General features: G+C 41.2%; 1 protein-coding gene across 6 annotated transcripts in view; it reads right to left on the reverse strand.

Moving 5' to 3' along the window:
- The window catches only part of drosha (drosha ribonuclease III), a 146820-nt gene that overhangs the window by 74255 nt on the left and 51580 nt on the right, over nt 1-20985 (reverse strand). For 5 of the 6 annotated variants that reach the window (XM_087846311.1, XM_087846310.1, XM_087846309.1 and 2 more), the window contains exons 18-22: nt 7672-7810; nt 7511-7571; nt 7369-7419; nt 7127-7186; nt 990-1089 (exon numbers count right to left, since the gene is read on the reverse strand). In XM_087846311.1, coding sequence (XP_087702437.1) covers nt 990-1089; nt 7127-7186; nt 7369-7419; nt 7511-7571; nt 7672-7810 — 411 coding nt within the window. The remainder of the gene's footprint in view (nt 1-989; nt 1090-7126; nt 7187-7368; nt 7420-7510; nt 7572-7671; nt 7811-20985) is intronic. The other variant, XM_087846314.1, reaches the window with a different exon arrangement.

Consider the following 20985-nt stretch of genomic DNA (forward strand, 5'->3'; position numbering starts at 1 on the left):
TTTCGCTCTAACAACAAAGCCCATCGCAGATAATAATCTGCATAGGTTGCAATTCAGTGCTGTGATGTGTGCGACTGTGGGTCAGGCAAACTTTCTGCAAACTATTTCTATGAACCAAGTCGAAAGTAGCCCAACTTGACTCTTCTGGCAGCGCACTACAGACAACAAAAAACAGTCAGGGTGCTATTTAATTACGGCTGATAACTGTTGGTGGTATCCCACCCCCGGTGATTGCACACACAAATTAAATCACAATTCATAAATACTCCAACTCAGAGGGAACCCGCTCTGACTTTTAAGCCTTCCAAGTGAAGTGGCGGATTGTGCGTTGCTCGCTCAAGATATTTTTTGAAAGATAATTGCGAGTGTTCTTGAGCAGACGGCTTTAGAGGAGCCTGGTAAACAACTTGGCAACGTTGAACACTGTATCACACTCACTTTACCGCGAGCGGCAAATTGAAACAAGCCAAACTGCTACACAGCACTAATGCAGATTCGGGCGGCTGCATCTTTGTATTCAGCAGGGAGCAACATGAAAGATTGAAGTTTTTAATTGCTTTCTCCACATCACGGGACGATTATTGTTGTGTTCTTTACAAACGTGCCAGTGAGTACAGCTTGGCTCTACGACGCTGCCAGCAAGAGAGAGAAGGAGGGAAGCAAGGGGGCCTAGCGATAACAGGAACTGGAGAGTGTTTCAGGGAGACCTCTAGGGGCCCATAGGGACCCCAGCCGCACTCGTCTAGTCCTCCAAAACAACAACCTTTTAACTCCAATTACAAACCTGAGGGGGCAAAAATGGGGTAGTAATGGCATCGAGACAAAATTACTCTTTTCCCCAGTGCCTGCTTAGAAAGGAGCAAAGTCATAACAGCAAGACAGAAAACAATAAGACTGTCTCCAACATGTTCTCCTGCCAGATCTGACACCTTACACCACTTTGACCTGCAGAGGAAGGTAATGAGTTGGAGGAGGTGGGGGAGGTTTACCTTGGCTAGCATGGCCAAATGCTGGTTCTGTACGATGGCCGTTCTGTAGGTGGCCAGGCCACCCTCCTCTAAACTGGGGAAAAGGTAGTACAGGTGAACACTGTGGAAAGAGAAATCAAACACAAAATAGTTCAAGTTAGCCTTTTTATGATTTTTCAAATCAGAATTTCTCATCCGAAAAATATGACCAAGTATAATCGAATAAAAGTTATTGCTCAGCCCAACAGACACGAGAATCTGCGATGAAGAAAAATAAGCCAATAACTGTCCAAAATAAGGATGACAAACATACAATCTACATGCCAAAAGCAGCCCACCAAAGACGGCTTTGCAAATGTGAAAACTGGGCATCGTTTTGGACTCTTGAGTTGCGAGTTGCTAAAAATACCAGAAAACCGTGTTAACGTGGTGTCTTTTAAGGATTCACTGTTACATGGGCCAAGTACGGGTGTTCGCTGGCTCTATTATTCAGTCCAGTCTCATAACAAAATGTGAAATAAAAAGAGCAATCTATTTTTTTCCCCACTAACACCAATTGCCAATTTTTTCTGTGTCAGCAAAAGCACAAGTTTGTAATATTTGTGATATGCTTAGGTAGGAATTATTTTTTATTTCTTTTATTTATAACAATAAAGAAAAGAAAAAGCTTTAAAAGACTAAACTGTGATCTTTTCCTGAACCTAACTCAGAGGTTTCTAAAGCCTAAACCTCACCAAGTCATTGTTAATGCCCGAGCTCAACCGAGCGCCATATGTTGAATGAATATTTAAAAACGATACAAATGATGTGTGAAAATCTGCGTATGACTCAAACTGGTGTGAGCAGTGAAACGACTCCACCATCGACCCCTCCTGTCTCAAAGTGGAAAATTTTCATTTCATGAACATGGACGAGAATCGGCACATATAAGGGTGGACACAGAAATAACTGCCTGCTGGCAAATAACATGATATTTACAGCTTGTAGAGGCTAGTGTTTGTCAGTTATTTCATTAGGTCTAACATTAGAAAGAAGGTTTGGTGAGGAAAAGCGGAATAAACGACGACATAATGACAAAATACAACAACCTATATTTTCAACTGGCCAAACTGGTATAGTCTGGTACGTCTAATCCCCTTTAAATGTCACGTTTTCGGATTTTCTCCCTTTTCTTTCTTGCCGATTCTTTTCTGAGCCAAACGTCTGAATCATCACGAGTTTTGCATATTTGTTACTGACAAAGAAATATGCATGGCTTGACACACCACCCCGAAGTGAAGCGGTTAAGTGAAGGAGCTGTGCCAACACATTTCTTTGACTGATGACAGCAGGCTGACTGAATTGCCTTTTTTCCCCCCCATAAAATATCTCAGGAAGTTCATCCATTATTTTGTAAATGAAGGATTTGATAAATGTGACATTTCCTGGATGTACTTTTCAGACTAAAGTAGTGGATTTCTTTTTAGCTTGTTATATAAGACTTGAGATCAAATTGGGCTGTTCTTGGCCCATGAACTAAAGAGAGTTTGACAGCCCTGGTCTGTCCAAAAAGTTGAATGCCATTTCACGCTGCCTCATCCTGCATTTTCAAAACTCTTCAAGACCGACTAATTAATTTTCCCGAGATATCCAGCCTTTCCAGGTCTGCGCTGGAACCCAGAAAATGGCGGCGGACGCTTGAGTGGTTCCACAGCTGGGTTCCGCGCTAGCAGGTTCCATTTTCATTACGGTCCGGCGTCTCCCTAACTGCGGCGTGTCATTTGATTTCATTTGAATTAAAACAGGCAATTTAATTCAGTCATTTCTAATCAATGCAAAGAGAGGAAAGCAGGTGGCGTTCTGTTTTTCCAAATTCACGAGAGGTCCATTTGTCAGGGTATTGTGATCTTAGTGTGGAAACAAAACACTTGGAATTAATAAAACCCACTTAGTGTAATGGAAAATAATGAGACCAGAGACTCTTGGTTTGCTAGCCAAAGTGTCAGTCACACAACCCGACTGAGTGGACTCCGCAGCGATTTTCAGGTAGGAAAACACGCTGTATTTATATCTCTGCTTATTAATAGCCTCCACCAACTGTGGCACTTTCCAGACACCAACTGTGAAGCTCATCTGCAGTCTATTCCTCGTGTGCTTTTCTTTACGTGTGCTGCTGTACTTTCTGGCCCAAAAATAAAGAAACCAAATCAATGCGTCCTGCCGTGCCTCGGTTTTTCTTAACACAACTACAAACATGACTTCCCAAGCATTTATCTTTAATAATCTTTACTCATTTAAACACCTGGACTTAAAAAAGTCCTTCTGATGAAATATTTACTTACAAATATTGCACGTGGCCTTATTTTCTTTACATCAGCTGCTGACCCTTGTAAAAAAATAATCTCGCTGCTCCCCTCTACTCAACACTAACTCCCACCCAGCGTTTGGAGCTATTCAAATGTGCAAAATATTCTGTTGGCTGAACAGCAGAGACGCAGATAGCCTCCAAGGGCAGTGCATGCTGGAGGTGCACGAGGCAGTTGGCCGGATCTGCTGTACCCATTTAACTGGACAAGAGGCTGATAAATAATTCAGAGGGCCAGAGCGTAGGCCAAGCATGTCTCGTCAGACACTAACAATCAAAGAGGAAGGCAGAAGAAGAGGAGGGGGGTGAGAAGGAGAGAAAGTGGCAAAACATGCCCGGAGATACCAAGAGAAACAGAGGCTAACCACCTTCTTTGTAACACAGTTCCTGGTGCATAAGGAGCTGAAGCGGTATCCTTTGTAACCCAGTGTCAGCTCCTATTAAGGTTTAATCCTGTTCCTGGATGTTATGGAAGTGTTAGCATTGAGGCTTACAAATGAAATTCTGGTAGGAGAAGTTATGCTGGTGGGCAAATGGAAATCTGATAAAAAAATCTATTCTCCCTTTTCTATGTGCATGTATGCGTGTGAAGGGTACACCTCGTGGAAAGAGAAAAGCCCTTTTCTTATATGTTACAGCATTTATGCTCGGAGACGGGGGAGGAGGATGTGGTGGAACAGTGGGAAAGTACAGTTAGTGGCACAGGTATCCGGACTTCACCGCGATGGATTTTAAGTCAAATGATTGAAATGTGATTGAAGTGAAGACTTTCGGCCTGTCATTCAAGGGTTTTTACAAAAGTACCTCATTAACTGTTTATTAATTAGCGTATTTTCTGCACTATAAGGCAAACTACAAAGCCGCACCACCTGATGGATTGTCGGAGCATTAGGGCTGCCGTAGTCAAGAGCCTCACCGAGTAATCAGGGTCCCAAATTTCGTCCTCTTCATGTCCCAAAGTCAAACGAATACTGCAGCATCACTGAGAGTTAAAAACTGTCTAAATTCTTTCATCCTTAATAAAATGATCAGCGTTGCTGCTTTACCAGGAGTAAAAATTAAGTTTAACATCCAGGCATCCATGAAAACAGAATTTATTAAACTTAACAGAGTTAGAAGTTAGCAGGAAGTTAGCTAGCCAGTTTCGCTAGCTACCTAAACATGATATAGCATGTACTGACTGAGAGACTTCTGAAAAAAATAAAACGTTCAGCTCTGCTTTCACTTCCAACATAAATGAAGACAGAAAACTAAACAGCAGTGCTTTTGTAGGATTACTGAAGTTGGACTAGCTGGTATATAATGATGTGCTACGTGATCGCTAGTGACGCAGCTTTGTTAGCATAACATAAACAGTAAAGCTGCAGGATGAATGCTAACGCTAACAGGAGAACAACTGAGATAATCCATCCACAATACGAGGTTAGTCATTAATATACTGCAACAACATGGGAGTAGAGCAGCTGCGAGAGAATTCAACATTAATGAATAAATGGTACGGAAGTGGAGGAAGCAAGAAGAACGAGTTGAGTAAAGTTTGACTTATCTGACTGTTTTGCGCCTTATGGTCCGAAAAATACAGTATAGCCTTTTTTTATACATGGTTCCCAATTTTCAGAGATTCAATAGTAATTAGGCAAGTTGACATAATTTATACTATCATTAATATAAGGATAAGTACACTCTGGGTCATCATTTATCCCACTAGCACTAGTTCCACTCGCACCACATGCCCATGCCATAAAACTGTGATCGGCCTCAGATTATCCTCCTCACTCCGGTACAAGTTAATTTTAGTCTCCTCTGTCCAAACAGCTTTTTTCAGAACAGTTTCTTGAGTGTAGCCAGTGGTAGGGCTGCTCGATTATGGCAAAAAATGATAATCACGATTATGACGATATTTATTTAACAATAACAATGTATTGAATAATGACTTTAAAGATTGTCAAAAAATAATATAAAATAGTGTGCAAATACTGATAACAGTGCAAATGTTTGCAATATAAAACATAAATGAAAAATGTAAACATCTATGTTTAGTGAACTTTGCAGTGTTGCTCTGTGGTGCAGCTACGACACTGTAGCAAAGTTTACACACTGCGTCTACTTGATCCACGTCTGACTCCGCGAACCCATAATGTTTCCACACCACTTAAGTTTTTTTTACCTCTCTTTTCAAGCAAGGCAGTCACTCTCCTCTCCAAATAACTTCTGCTTAGCTTTCCGAGCTTCCCTCGGGTCCTCTTAATCAGCGGTCCCCAACCCCCGGACCGGTACGGGTCCGTGAGTCGTTTGGTACCGGGCCGCGAGAGTTGAGGCTCAGGTGTGAAATGTATAGTTTTCAGGGTTTTTATTGGTTTTCAGCGTTAATTTGTTATCGTTTACTCGGTTTTCCTTGGTCTTTTCACGTGTGTTATGAATAAATTTTATTTTTTTCGGTACCGGTACTAGTTTTATTTTGTTGTATTTATCCGCGACACCTTAAAGGCCGGTCCGTGAAAATATTGTCGGGCATAAACCGGTCCGTGGCGCAAAAAAGGTTGGAGACCGCTGCTCTTAATTGTTGTGACCATTGACTGTAGAAAACAGTTCTTTTCTACAGTCAATGGTTGTGACACGTGTTCGAAATGCAGAGAGGTGCGCTCGATTTGCCACACGGAGCAGCGCGAGCGTAAAGCACGAGGGAGGGGCTAATAATCGGCTCAGTCATTTTTAATGATCGTTGAAAGCCCAGATCGTAATCGTGATTAAAATTCGATTAATTGAGCAGCCCTAGCCAGTGGTTCATGCCATGCTGTAAACCCTTTCTATTTCTATGCATGGAGGCATCTCTTGATTGTAGACCTAGACACGAATACACCTGCCTCCTTGTGCTTCATTCCACATTTCAGACCGCACCTCTCCAACAGCCCGCCCACCCACCATAACGATGTCCTCCCTCCCTCGCTCTGACGTCCGTTTGGACCACGCCTGGAATCAACCCCGGAACATTTATCTGTTTAATCTGTCATGAAATAATAAAGGGATGTTTTTCAATTATGTCCAATAACGTCTGAGCCTCTGAAAGCAGAGAACTATATATAAAAATGGGTGTACTTCCTAAACTGTTAATGAACCCCTTGAATCAAAGCTTAAAGTCTGCACTTCAATCACATCTTGATTGTTTGATTTCAAACACTGTGGCGGTGTGGAGAGGCAAATTGCCAAAACACACACAAAAAAATTGCCAGTGTCTAAAAACTATAGCTACTGATAATCTCTGTAATTTTCTCACATGTTTCCTCTCAGAGGAGGAGGAAGTGGTGGAACACTGAGGAGGTAGGTGGGCTATCTCGCTAAGTAATGTATGAGATTAGTAGTATCTATATATATATATATATATATATATATATAATGAGCAGTGTGTGCTGTGCTTAGGTAAGTGCCGGACAGCAGCGCCCGCACTCACCTGGCAGTCAATAACACAGTCAGCATTCCAGACAGCAATTCCAGACAGCTAATTGCAAGTTGTCATGGAGAATTTCAGCCTATTAAAATAGGTTGAGGGCGGCGTGAGAGGCAACGAGGAGGAGGAGGTGGTGGGAGGGGTGGGGTTTACATCCCAGTTCCAATTACCAGTAAATCACTGTCTTGAATGAGTTGAAAGTATGGAGAAGAGCGTGGCTGTGACAGACGAGGATAGATGTAGACAACGAGAAAGAGGGAGAAATGGAGTGAGAAGGTGAGAAAGGAAAAAAGAGACAAAGGCCGATAGTGTTCTCGTCGGCTTCAATTAGCGCAGGTGTCTATCAGAGGCTCGCAGGCGCTTTCTCACCTGGTGAGGAACTCGACAACAGCATCGCCGAGGAACTCCAGTCTCTCGTTGTGATTGATCCTAGAGATGGGGAGGAGACGAAAGGAAAGGCGGAGATGTTAGGACATTAGAAGAGGTAGCAGGAGAGATGGGCTTCTCACACATGCACGCACTCTCTCTCACTCACACACACACACACACTCACACACACACACACACACGTGCACACACACACACACGTGCACACACACACACCTGCTCACCTGCTAAATCCCTTGCTTTCACAGTTAAAGTTAATTTTCTTGTCAGCAGGCCTGCCGGGTATATTAATCACAAGAATCGTCCCTTTGATTGCTCCTGTGGTCAGTGATAGCATGAACAGATATGTGCCCGCAGGCAGCCTACCTGGAAGGGGAGGGGTCATCCTGTCCCAGACGAGACATGATGTTAATCAATGTGTTGATTCCTGCGAAAAGAAAAATGTAAATCCCCGGGATGGTAGGGTTAGAGTTGCCTGATAAAAACGACTGGTCATTTTTAGAGTAGGAAAACATTGAGATAAAGACCTTTTTTCCTCATGTACATGTGGTGGACCTTCCTGTCGCCATATTTGGGCTGGCGGATGCCGCAGTTGGACAGCGAGTTGCGGGCGTGGTCGGGATTCATGCCAAAGTTGAGGTGATGGCTGGGGTGAGTTAAGGCCAGCTGAAAGAGAGGAAACGTTCGTCGATTAACCCTTTAAGACCTACCATAGAACCAAGTCCGCCAGAGCTTATATTATATTTTTACATGCTGTGGAGCCATTTTTGGGAGCATTTCAAGTTGATATACATCAATACAACCATTATAGCCCAAATTTTAATAATATGTATGCATTAAGTGCATAGTAACTACATAAATTTCAAAAAAGTGCAATAAACTACAAAAAAATTTAAAATCGTTTTTGTTTTTTAACATATATTTCTAGTTAGAGAAATTTAAGAGGCTTATCCCTCAAAACTGTAAATACAAAAAAGTTGCACAAAATAGTTTCCCACCACAGGAAATTTATTTTAAGTGTCTTCATAGTTTTATTTTTGAAATACACCAATTTTTATACACTGCAGGAAAAACTAAAATAAATATTATGATACAAATTTGCAAAAAAGCAGCATATGCATCAAAATAAACTATTTCCAGCAGTGCAATATGAGTCCTAAGCATCCCAGAAACCACACAGAAAGTCATAAAGTCAAACATAACTTTTAAAAACACCAGTATAGGCTCACGAGGCCCTGATGGTAAAAAACTACATTTCCGCGAAAATGACATCACTTCTGGTTTCGGGCAGGTCATGGCGGACATGCGATAGTTCGCGCTGACGTCTATTCCAACGTAGGAAGTGCTACAAACAGCTGATCGGATTGGCAAAGCGTGTTTCTGGAATATTATGTTTTTGTTGCTGCAAGTGCTTTTTATGCAGTTTTTGCAAAGCTGTATGTGGAAGGAAACTGTGACCGAGGACAAGCTGATGGCATAAGATGTAAGTACAACTCCTCCGGTTTCATATGCAAAAACAATTATTGCGCTAGCTTACGTGGTTGCAGAGCTACCGGGATTTAAAAGTAGTTGCGCAAAACGGAGCGTGCCCGCTCTGACCGGTTTTAAAGGGTTAACAAACGGGGATATTTTGAACACTTTTTATACCCACAGGAAGTTGCTGTCACACTTTGAAAACCTGACTGGGATGTCATCTGAAATCCTTCTACGTAGTTTGTGTCAGGAGGTCCTCCGTTTTGGATAAAAAATACCTGAAGTGCGTCTCAATTTGGACAATTATGCATATTATTAGTTCCTTGTGCAGTTCTGCAGAGTTCCAGGGTGTTTATTATTTGTCCAACACATGAATGCCCCTCCCTGAGAAACGTCTGCCACAGGTTTCTTTCTGGAAAAGGGGAGTTTTTCCTTCCCACTAATGCCAAGTGCCTATTTGGTGGCAAGGTGTCATGTGATTGTCTGTTGAATTGAACTGATTTGAAAAAGTTCTCAACATGTTTTTTTTTGATCAAGGTCTTTTTATTGAACAAAGAATTGCTTCCAACAACAATTACGGCAATATTAACAAACAGTCGTGCCCCCCCCCCACCACCACCACCCACCACCCATCCAGAACAGTGTAACTAAAACCCAGCCAGAGAGGAAAGAAGAGATAAAATAAAAGAAAATTACAGATACAAAGTAAATAATAAAATAAATGAACAACAGCAAGGGAAAAAAAAAAAAACCCACTCACACGCACATTAAGCGATAGTATCCGGACTTAATCTTTCAAAGTAAGTAAGAAAAGGTTGCCATGTGTCATAAAACCTCCGAACCGAACCTTTTACAGTGTAGCGGATCTTTTCCAGCTGAGTATAGTACATGACATCCTTAACCCATTGCCCATATACAGGGGTGGAAGTGGCTCTTTCCATTTCAATAATATCATTCTACAGGCCAAAAGAGTGCAAAAGGCCAGAAGATCAGAGTGTGATTTGGAAAGACTGGCATCACAAGGCATCACCCCAAAAATAGCTATAAACGGGCAGGGTGCAATTGGAACACCAAATATGTTGGACATGGTTTCAAATATGCTTTTCCAAAAGCTTCCCAGTTTTGGACATGCAAGTTCTCAACATGTTTCGCTAACATTTTGAGCTTGCAGCATGATGATGAGATCTATTTCAATGGTCTCACAGGGTGATGATCATTATTTAATACAAAGACAAGTGTTGAGCAGTCTCTCCATTTCAGAGCTAAAATTTCCACACTCTGCATTTTGACCGTCACAAGTAACCCATGCAGTACTTGTACTGAATGCTCTTAGAAGCATGTTACAGTTTGGCATCTGTGAGTGTGCTTGGGTATAAGTCACGTGAATTTCGTCACCAGACAACGATCACAAGGCTCTGAGCGGGCATCGACAAGCCTGCTGCTTTTTAATGATCACACAGTTTTATCTGCAGAGCTGCCAGCCTACAACGCAGGACCTACGCCGGCACCTTTTAGTCTGACTTATCAAAGACTTTAACAAAGAGTAACGTGACTGACTACTCATCCGTGGTGTCTCCAGCTGTCTGTGTCCACAACTAGAATATAATAGCCGCTTTACAATTCCCTCGTCTCTGAGTCTGCTAGGGTCCAAGTGACATAAATTTCATCATCAGACAGCAAGCGTGAGGCTCTGCCGTTTTTTTGTGACTGGCAGACTCGTCCGCAGAGACTTTGCATTACAATACACCAACGACGCTGCGCCCATCAGGCAGACTTCAAAGGAGAATAACAGGAATGACTGCTGACCTGAGGTCTACAGCTGTCTGTGTTAAAATAGCAAGTCTAAGTACGGTAGTAGCAATTTGAAACATATTTGTTTGATGTAAGCAGTGGTTCTGACTGTATAGAGCAGACAGACAGAACATGTGATGTCCATTCACTGGCTGTGATATGTCACCAGACTGTTACCTAACCAATCCTCACGTGCACGCTATCAAGCATCACACGAGGGAGCTGCTCGTTAAAGGCCATTTAATGTCTGATCTTTTGAGTCCTGTTTGGTCTAGAACAGTTTAGGCTGCAGTGCATGCGTAAAAACAGCTTTCTTTGCAACCAGGAAGGTCACCTATATATATGATGGAGTCTGCATTACTGCCGACTAAGGAAGTAATTTCTGAAAGGCCAAATGCTACAGTGGAAAGCGTTGAAGCACTGACCCATGCTGGCTGTTTAAACACAAGCCCCTGTGTGGCTACAACTTATATGCAGTAATCATTCAAGTACATATAGTTTCAATCAATCAAATAATAGAGAACGAGGCGTTGATTGTTCTTTCTGCTCAAAATTAGATCCCGGCCAGCGGACACCAGCAGGTCATAAAAACAAATCAAGGCCAAAATCAAGATCAAACTTCCAAATAAACAGCTCTAACTAGGAAGACTGCGCTCAATACGCAATCGCATGGAAAAACAGTTTAAATGAGTGAGCCACACTCCATGAAGAGGATCTCAGACGAGCTGCCAGAGGCAAGCACCAGCAAAGAAAGGAGAGAGTCCCCTATTCGAGCACCTCACATCAATGCCCACACTGCGAGAACGTTAACGCTTCCAGAATTGGCCTCTTCAGCCAATTAAAGACCTAAAATAAGAACTACCCAAGAGGCGCACCATACTTGAGTTGTGAGTGTGCACCGATTACAGTATTCATCTGCATCGAGTGGCAAACACCCACTTATTGCTAATAGAATCAATGAGGTTGGAGGGATTTTGATTTTAATTAAATATTTTGACAGATAGCTTATCATCAACTATTGTTAAAAAAATTGAAGATAAGAACTGAAAGAATTAAGGCAATATACTCTAAAAGACTCAACACTGCAACGCAAAAGAACTCCATAGTTGGACCAATGCTTTTATTCGGTATTGTGATTATAATGGTTGATGCAACAGGTCAGAGCCATTCACTTAATCCTCATCCTCCGCTGCAGGCTATTATCCTGTCCTTTAACAAAATGGAAGAAACCATGAGCTCCAAACAACTCCATCTGAAAGCGTCTTTGATTCAGTGTCCCAGATGGCGAAATGGTGAATAAAGCTAAGGCCATTTGCCAAATACAGCAAATGGATCACAGTAACATTACCAAGACAACGAGTGTGAGGTCACCTTTTGGCTCGTCACCAAAGCGAGACAGAAAAAAACTGCAATTCTGCAAAGTAGTTTTGGATCAGAATACTTGGGCGGCTTTCCAATGAATCGGAGCAAATTGCACGTTTCTTCTCATTTCATTCCAACTTGATTGTTTAAGAAAGTTAAAATCTATTAAAAAAAAACAAAACACGCACAAACAGTACATCAAATATTTTTCATGACTCTTTTTCACAGCGCCAAACACTAAAATAAAAGCCCCTAATGTTTGGGCTGCTTAGGTCATGAGACTTTTTTTTCAGTGATGCTATTTGCATTCTTAATGCATTTGTTGCTATTTTGCATTAGTGACTATATATATTGACATCTGAGCTGCCACTTGGGAGCAGAATAAAGGAATACGGCAAAAACAATTGACCTCCAGGTCAGTGTAGAACCGCCAAAAGCTGCAGTTCCTCTAGTGGCCTCTTGAGGTTGGTTCCAAAAGTCAGTCAATCCCAAAAGACTCCCAAGTTAAAAAGTCCAACTTTACAGGATCTCTATTAATCATATCGTCTGGCATAACAGCTGTATGGTTTATGACAGGGGTTGGCAACCCTGGGCACGCGTGCCGGCTGTGGCTGGAAGGGTTAACTGATGGCACGACACGCAGTGAATTCATCTGAGAAGGTGCATTAAAAAAAATAAATAAAAAATGGCCGGGCCAGAGGTGCACATTGCAAATTAGCTCACATAGACACATTAGTTGTGCCACTTCTTAATGACGGTATCTTAGCTAACAACCCAAACTACCAGATTCAACTTGTAATTGGCTAAAAATAACTGTCGCTCTACCGGTGAGAGCGACATTGCTAGCATCAGCACCACTGAAATAAAAAGATACATCCGTAGACTTGAGACAGAACTCACAATGCGTTTTCTGGACTTTCAGGTTTATGGACCAATGTTTCCTTTTCTGATCAAACCAGAAAGCTTTAATGAGCAGCTGGGTTTGTCTCGCATTAAACTGGCTGGACACAGAGGACATCGAAATGCAGCTGATAGAACTGAAAACCTCGACTCTGTGGGGGTCAAAGTTTGCAGAACTACGAACGCAGCTGGAATCCACAGCTGTGCATGTTCATGGAGCTGCATTTTCACCTGCTGGACATCACTACCTGACAAGTTTAACTGTCTTCAGAACATTGCAGAGGCCTTATTGACAGTATTTGGCTCTACATATCTGTGTGAGCAGATTTTCTCTCACACGAATAGTGTCCTCAGGCAGCCGTCTGAATGCTGGACACTCGGAGACCTGTGTCTCTGAGTGGGAGACCAGAGATCACATTAACATGTGCATCCCTGTATTAACAAACATGCCCTATTGGCCCAGTTTATTTTTCTTATCATTGTTGTGAGGAGACCATAAATAGCATTTGCTGTTATGGAGTTCTTGTTATGAATAAAAAGTGTCTTTTTTGTTTCAAAATAGCTGATAACTATTCGCTGATAGCTGCCAACATCTGCGAACAAATATACAGTGGCTTGCAAAAGTATTCGCCTCCCTTGAACTTTTCCACATTTTGTCACATTACAGCCACAAACATGAATCAATTTTATTGGAATTCCACGTGGGCAAAGATTTCAGTCTGTAGATGTGCAAAGCTGGTAGAGACATACCCTAAAAGACTGGCAGCTGTAATTACAGCAAAAGGTGGTTCTACAAAGTATTGACTCAGGGGGCTGAATAATTACGCACACCCCACTTTGCAGTTATTTATTTGTGAAAAATGTTTGGAATCATGTATGATTTTCACTTCTCACGTGTGCACCACTTTGTGTTGGTCTTTCACGTGGAATTCCAATAAAATTGATTCATGTTTGTGGCTGTAATGTGACAAAATGTGGAAAAGTTCAAGGTGGCCGAATACTTTCGCAAGCCACTGTAATTCTATAAAGTTGTTCTATATAGTGTGTAACTGTTCATATAGAGCGTTATTAAATTTATTGCTAATGCAATCATATGGCACATTGACTTCTGAGCAAATTTTAGATGGCACTCATCATCAGAAAGGTTGCCTACCCCTGGTTTATGAAGTAGGTGAGAAGTCTTGAACAAAGCTCAAAGAAGTCCAGTCAGTTTCACAAACTTCACAAATAGATCAAGTTTTGTTTTTTGTTGTTTTTTTTTTTTTTTTAACTCATCCACTTGGATTTTAGAAGGACTTAAAGGTTAGGGAAATGGCCAATTTGACTCCCAGATGGACTGACCTTGGCAGATGCAGCCAGCAACTGTCTGCTAGGCCTCAACTCAGTTAATGAACTATACCATTTGTATGCATTTTGGAGCATTATATTTGAGCTGGTAAATAGTGTGGCTTGCGTTGTGGAACAGCCCATGTAAGAAGTTCTCTAAAGTTGTCAAATTTCTACTGTTAAGACCTCAATTTATTTTATATACACTCTGCCTGCTCAGGAGAAAGAAAGAAGTAGTAGTATTCAAGAGCTACGATGTACAAACACTAACAAAAGCTGTACTTTGGCAATCGTAAGTGCTTCTTGTGTCCTTCTTTGCTTTTTACTGTCTTATGTGTCTTTTCCACTTTGTTTGTAACCACAGATTTAAAAAGACAGACATCAAAGTCATACATGAGATCAATTGCCATTCCTGTTTTAGGCTTCTACTAAAGTAGAATGATGTTTCCAGTTCATTGGAAATATGGATAAAATCCTACTGTATCCTAAAGGGCTCCCATTTATCTAGAAGACAATGAATCAAGTCTAAATTCTAAATAAAATAAATATTGTTGTTTCCACAAAAAGAAAAAATTAAATTTCATTTATACAACATGAAATGAACAATTTCAATAAAGCTACTTTTGGTATTCACAAGGTGCCGCCACAGCTCCACATGCTTGATTTGGCAGATTCTTTATGACAGCTAAAATTCAGGGGAATTTGTCTTCCCCAGAAAAGAAGCAGCTGGTTTTGGCCATCTATCACCTCTACTGAATGGCTGCAAATGCATGAAATCCAAACGGTGCACGCCATAAAGTGGCCCGTGGTGCTGTGAAAACTATTGTACTGCAAACAAGAGTTCTCAAAATAATAAAACATTGAACTGTATCTGGACCATTTCTGTTAAAAAAAACATAATGAAAATTGAGGAAGATGGTTCAACATTTCTGGGCTAGAGCTCCACAGGACTCCATTTATTCCAGACTCTCTCTTTAGTATTTATAAATTCTTTGCAGACAACAACGCAATACCACAAATACGCTTTTACAAAGGGCAAGTGCAGCGCACAGTGAGCAACAAAAGCCAAACTGACAGCATTTAGACATCAACAACATGACCAAAACCTCCCGAGGCCTGGTGTAAAATCTCCACAGAGTCTGATTTCCATTTACCATCCTGGACTTAGACTGCCTAATTGACTAATTACCAACTGTAACACCAGGAAAGCAGCCTAATAATGCTGGATGAAGGAGAAAGAGGGGAGGTAGCTCTACTTAGGTGAGCTGCTAAGAGAGAAAAAGGATTTCTCACAGAGAAAGTTGTTTGCATGAAAATTAATGACTAAAACTTTCAAACCTGTAAAGAGAGCCAAAAGTGGGAATTTAAAGTAAAGCAACCCTGAAGGAAACGCATTAGTCGACATTCAGCTTTGTTTGAAAAAAAGGACAAAAACCGCTGTGCCTAGAAAGACTGCCGCAGCTGAACATCTCAAACTCGCTGAGGGAAGAAAAAGGAAAAAGATAGGGCTCAGTAGGATATGTCAAGCCTTTATCAATCTTACATTAGGAGAATGTTAATCTCAGCCCAGAAAAAAAAAAAAAAAAAAAAGAAGAGAGAGGAAAAAATAAAAAGACTCCAACTACTCTTTCCCCTGGGCTTGCTTTTCAAAATGCTTGTCTCCTTTCAGCCAACTTCAAATCAATTTCAAGCTCCAATGAGATATATATGTAAAACGTTAACAGAGAGGTTTCAATATTTATAGTTGCTCAAGAGGCCTTTAGCTTTGTAGCCCTGAACACAGAAACGACAAATTCAACAGCATCTGTTATTTTTTTTCTTCTCTGGTTAAGAGTAACAGCATTCTGAGGGAGGTGGGTAAAAAAAAAAAAGTCAGTTATTTGACATGACACAAACAGAAATAAAGCAATTCTCAGCACCGCGTTGACACTTTGATAAAAAAAAATAAAAATATAAGTAAAAACAACCCACCACGTCTACAACCAATCTCACCTCCCCCATTGTGTGATGTCAAACACCAGTCAATGACTGCCTACTACACAGCCTGAACTACGGTGCTGGGCCCTCTAAAGAAAAAAAAGTATGAAACAAAATACACGAGTGAACACTGCAGATCCCTCACTGCTAAGAACAACAACCAACAGCAGCGATTCTGTGGACAGGATTGACGTCTGCAACTGTTCCTGTCAAGATAATGACTCCGTTAAGTATTGGAGTGATTCGGATTTAGCGATCGCTGCCTCGGCTGCTGCTCGACCGCCTTTGGCTAAACGGAAATAAACATCATCGCTCAGCTGAGCGCCGAGGACCTGACTGGAAAGGGTGCTGCTCGTGCACCAGCGTGCGGGGAAAACCGATGGGCCGATCTGCCTGCTTGGCAAACACAATGATGTAATTACTCTGTACAGCTTTATTTAAAATAGTGCATGGATAAAAACCAGGCTTCGAAGGTTAAAGAAAAAACAGCGGGAAAAAAAGGGGTTGAGGATATAAAACAGAGTTACCATTACGTTGATGGATGTTCACGACACAAGTCAAAGCTTGAGCAAAGAGATTCTGTCCATCAGAAATCCTTAATACATAATCCAGTTTGTGGCGTTTTAAAGATTTGACAGCCATAACGAGGCAACAGCTTTGGTTGTATGCTTTGGATATTTGTGAAGAACAAAAGAAGAGAATACTGGAGGTCTGTTCTGAATGATGGCCGTTTAGCCACATGATGACAGCTTGGATTTCAGTTCTTTGAGAATATAACCGCGCTCGTTATCACGTCCTTCACATAATGAAACACTTAGCGAATCGCCTTTCATTCATTTCTTACGGAAATATTGGTGAGAACAGGTTAACTCTTGTGTGGAAATAATCTTTTAGGAGACACAGATAAATATTATAAAATAGGCATATTTGTTATGGAAATATCAAGAAGCGAGAGGAACACACGTTTCATAGTTTTCCCTCCTCCTACACACAATCACATCAAACCCTTCGCCATCCAGTGTTTCCCATCAGCGGCTGCTGAATGCTTCATGGAAAAGGTGTGCCTTCACTAACACTTAAAAACAGTCACACTTGATCCACGTCTGAGATCGCCCGGAAGGTTATTTCGGAGTTATGGTGCAATGGCGGCAAAAAGGAAAGCCGCCCCTTTTTGTACAAGCTTCGGTTGTGGTGGGAGAGAAAGTAACGCAGACCTTAAGGATCATGAAGGAGAATATGGATGCAGCATATCTATCACTTATGCATGGGCTCATTGTAAATTAGACTTGACTAATTGCACTGCATCACAACACTGATACAGTCTTTTACCAACATGCCGTGAGGGTTTAATCTATAAAGATTTTGTCTCTGAACAAGTTCGCTCACTAAGTAGAAGCTCATTAATTTCTAAAAAAGTAGGATCAGGCTTGAACAAACAGAGTTATGTTTGATTCGTTATTTTTGCAAGGGATTACAAAGACATAGACGCATGTTGAAACAGCTTAGGTTTTATTGATTTCTTTGATTTGGAAGCTCCCACAGACCCCGTGGCTCTTTGAGGACTTAGCCTTCGATTGGTGTTGTATTTAAATCTGTTTGTTAAGTAGCTAATACGTTTGATTCAATTAATTCCAATCTGGTTGTTGGTGTTACCCCCGTTTTCATCCTGCTGAGTGAGAACTCCAACGCTGGCATCTTCCTTGCCTCCTTACAGCTGGCCAATCACAGAATGGAGTGGGAGTGAATATCAGATGGATTGTTAGAAAGGTACAGAAATGGTTCGATACAACCCTTCTCCAATTTAACCCCGGGCATGTGTGGGAGAAGGAGGTTTCCAGAGCGAGCCTTCCAACAAGCAGTTCTGATGAACCACAGCGGGGCACACCACATGGAGACGGCAAGAACTGTAAGAGATCCACTTGGGCTCCTTGTATTTTCTCAGACAACTTTATGAGAGGAGAGTGGACAATATTAGGCAAGTTTAAGATTTAACAGTTCTTTCAGTCTCTTCACTAATACATAATGCAAGCTATATCCATTGCAAACCACCTTTGCACTACAAACGGTGCTCTCCATCACAGCGAATCGAAGAATGTAAACATCAGGCAGGCGCAGTAGTCTTCAAGATGAATCATTCGTACAATATATCTGTCTCGTGTTGTGGTAGTTGTATCAGTCAGTCAAATCAGACAATAAACTAGGAATATAAAACTATAGCCTTAGGTACTGGTTCAGATTAAGCGGCTGAAAAATGAAGAAAACTGGCTATAGTTTTTCCCTCAAAGTGAGTCAATCGCAATCGACTTACGGTGTCCCAACGTACCCAGCTTCACAGCAGAAATAAACACGTTTACAGCCAGTTTTTTTTTTAAAAAACAACAACCCCAGAACAAAACAAAACAGATATTTTCTGGGATGTATTTTAAATAACCCATTGACCTAGATAACTGAGTTAAGGGCGTGGTCACATTGATTGACAGGTTCTTGACAAATGGAGCTGAAAGATATCTCTTAGGCCTCGTCCATTGCTCTGAGTAATTAAACTGGACCTCTTCCATGTGTGGGTGATTTTGATCCATTTCCAAGCATTTTTAAAGTTATTTGACTGATTTTATGGTTTGCTATTTGACACAAAGCATTTGAGTAGTGTGTGCTTTGCTTCTGGTGAGTGAAAATCTAGTATTTTACTAGCCTGTTGGTTAAATATACCTACATACATATATATGGATTGTCTGAGTAAAGATTTAGTTTGCCAAACTTTGGTATAGTCTGTCTAAAACATTTCTTTAAATTAATTCTTTAAAACAAAATAAAAATAACCCCAAAATTGATTTGTTAAGGTTTCTTAAAAACCTAAAAATATTTATGCAGTCTTGAGATTCTTTTTCGGGCATTTCAACCATAAGAAACCCACAATCATGTGACCTGAATAGCTCTCACAGCGATGGGTTGGGGCAATATCTTACAGAGGTTTCACACTTTGGGTCCAGGTATGTTAACGACCCATTCCTTTATTTCACACCTTGGCTTTTGACTCTGATGACCCGCATGATTGATTGTGGGTCAACGGCCATCAGGATTACCTTCAAATGGGCCAGCCCCCAGTAGGGATTAAATAACCGTACCTTTTCACCAATTGGAAATGAAGACGTCTTGGATGAGAGGTGAAACATCTTTACAACCTGATAGAAGCCCAGCTGCTTTTTTTTTTAAGCACTCAAGACTACAATGTCTTGGATGACTGAAAACCTAAGCGTGTGTGAAATTCTAGTATGTATTTTATAACTTTGATTGCACCGAGCTAACCAAATCTGCTAGCTAGTTAGCTGAAAATGTAAGCACTCGGGACTTTCTAAAATGTCTCCTCAAAAAAATAAATAAATAACTTGGTTGCAGCAAAAATGCTAAATTTTTACCTTCACAACAGTACTTCACAAACAAATAGGTGATCTCAAGCTGACTACACCTATTCTCAAGCCTTAGCCAATAACAGCAATCAACCCTTTTAATTCCAATATTAAAAAAGATCTGGTTCCAAACACCCAACCTGGCGGCCATATTGGATTGTCAGAATTCGGAAAGGTCTTGTATACATGGGTCCAATTCACACTACATTTTAGCTACTGTCAGTGTTGGGAAGGTTACTTTTAAAATGTATTCCATTACAGAATACAGAATACATGCCCCAAAATGTATTCTGTAACGTATTCCGTTACGTTACTCAATGAGAGTAACGTATTCTGAATACTTTGGATTACTTAATATATTATCATGCTGTTTACAACTACATGAATGTACTATTGCTGTGATTTATTACTGTTACTGAAGGTCCGCGGCTCCGAACCGTAGTAAAGGGACCTCTGGCTAATACGTCTGGTTCGTGTCGGGCTCATAGCCGAAAAATAGCTTTACTTTGTTGTCTGGGTCAACTTTGCTAGCGAGAGACAGAGAGAGGCGTTGAAAAGCTGCTCCAACGGAACTTATTGTTTTTGGAGGAAAACACGAACACGGTGTACAGTCGAGTCTTAACAGCTTACTTACAACTGGGCTCGTCAGGCACTCTTCTTGGCTGCAGTGGTTATTATTATATTTACATGCTTCCAGCTCCCGTTTTTGCTCGATGACAGCTCGTACTTTTCCCTTTTCTCCCTCCCTCGCTCACAGACACATAACGTGTATGGCAGTCCATTCTCCCTGCAGCACGGACTACACTGCCTATGATGCTACATTCTTTAGAGCTATGCCTGTAGCATTCTGCCTATTAGCTTAGCACAACAACAACAACAAAAAGGCTTCTCTCACCCAGGAAACACGCAGAGAGAGCGCGTCACGCTGTAACCATGGCAACCGTAACGCTGCCACCTGGAACAACAGAACGTAGCTATCAAACAAAACCCAAACAGTCCTGACCCGCCACAATATGAAACAGGGAAGTACCGCCGTGTAATCCATTTATTTCAACAAAGTAACTGTATTCTAAATACCACCTTTTTTAAACGGTAACTGTAACGGAATACAGTTACTCATATTTTGTATTTTAAATACGTAACGGCGGTACATGTATTCCGTTACTCCCCAACACTGGCTACTGTTAACAGTTAGTTCCATATTGTAGTTCATGTGTACAGCAACCACAAAAGTCCTGGCAATAAATAAATACTGTATCATTCTAATATCCAGCACACAGTACATAGCACTAGCAATATTTTATTTTCTAAAATGAAAAACTCAGGTATTCAACCTGAAACAAAAGAAAACATTCAAAGCATGTTAAACGGTATTCCCCAACTGAATCAAATGGACACCTCAATCACATGGATGGTAATGTGTCGTCATGAAAACAAATAAAATACCCCAGTACACAGAGTCACAGACGTATTCACAGGGGCACACAAACAAAAGCATGCAATATCAGAGGCAGGGCTGTGGACTTGTACAGTTAAATTATTGAGATGCTCTGTGATGCCTCTCATTCTGTCAGCATGGGTCAAAAGCGAGGAACGAGGATGAAG

The sequence above is a fragment of the Neolamprologus brichardi genome, chromosome 9 (genome assembly GCF_056152115.1).
Source record: "Neolamprologus brichardi isolate AB-2024 chromosome 9, ASM5615211v1, whole genome shotgun sequence".
In the NCBI taxonomy this organism is placed as follows: Eukaryota; Metazoa; Chordata; class Actinopteri; order Cichliformes; family Cichlidae; genus Neolamprologus; species Neolamprologus brichardi.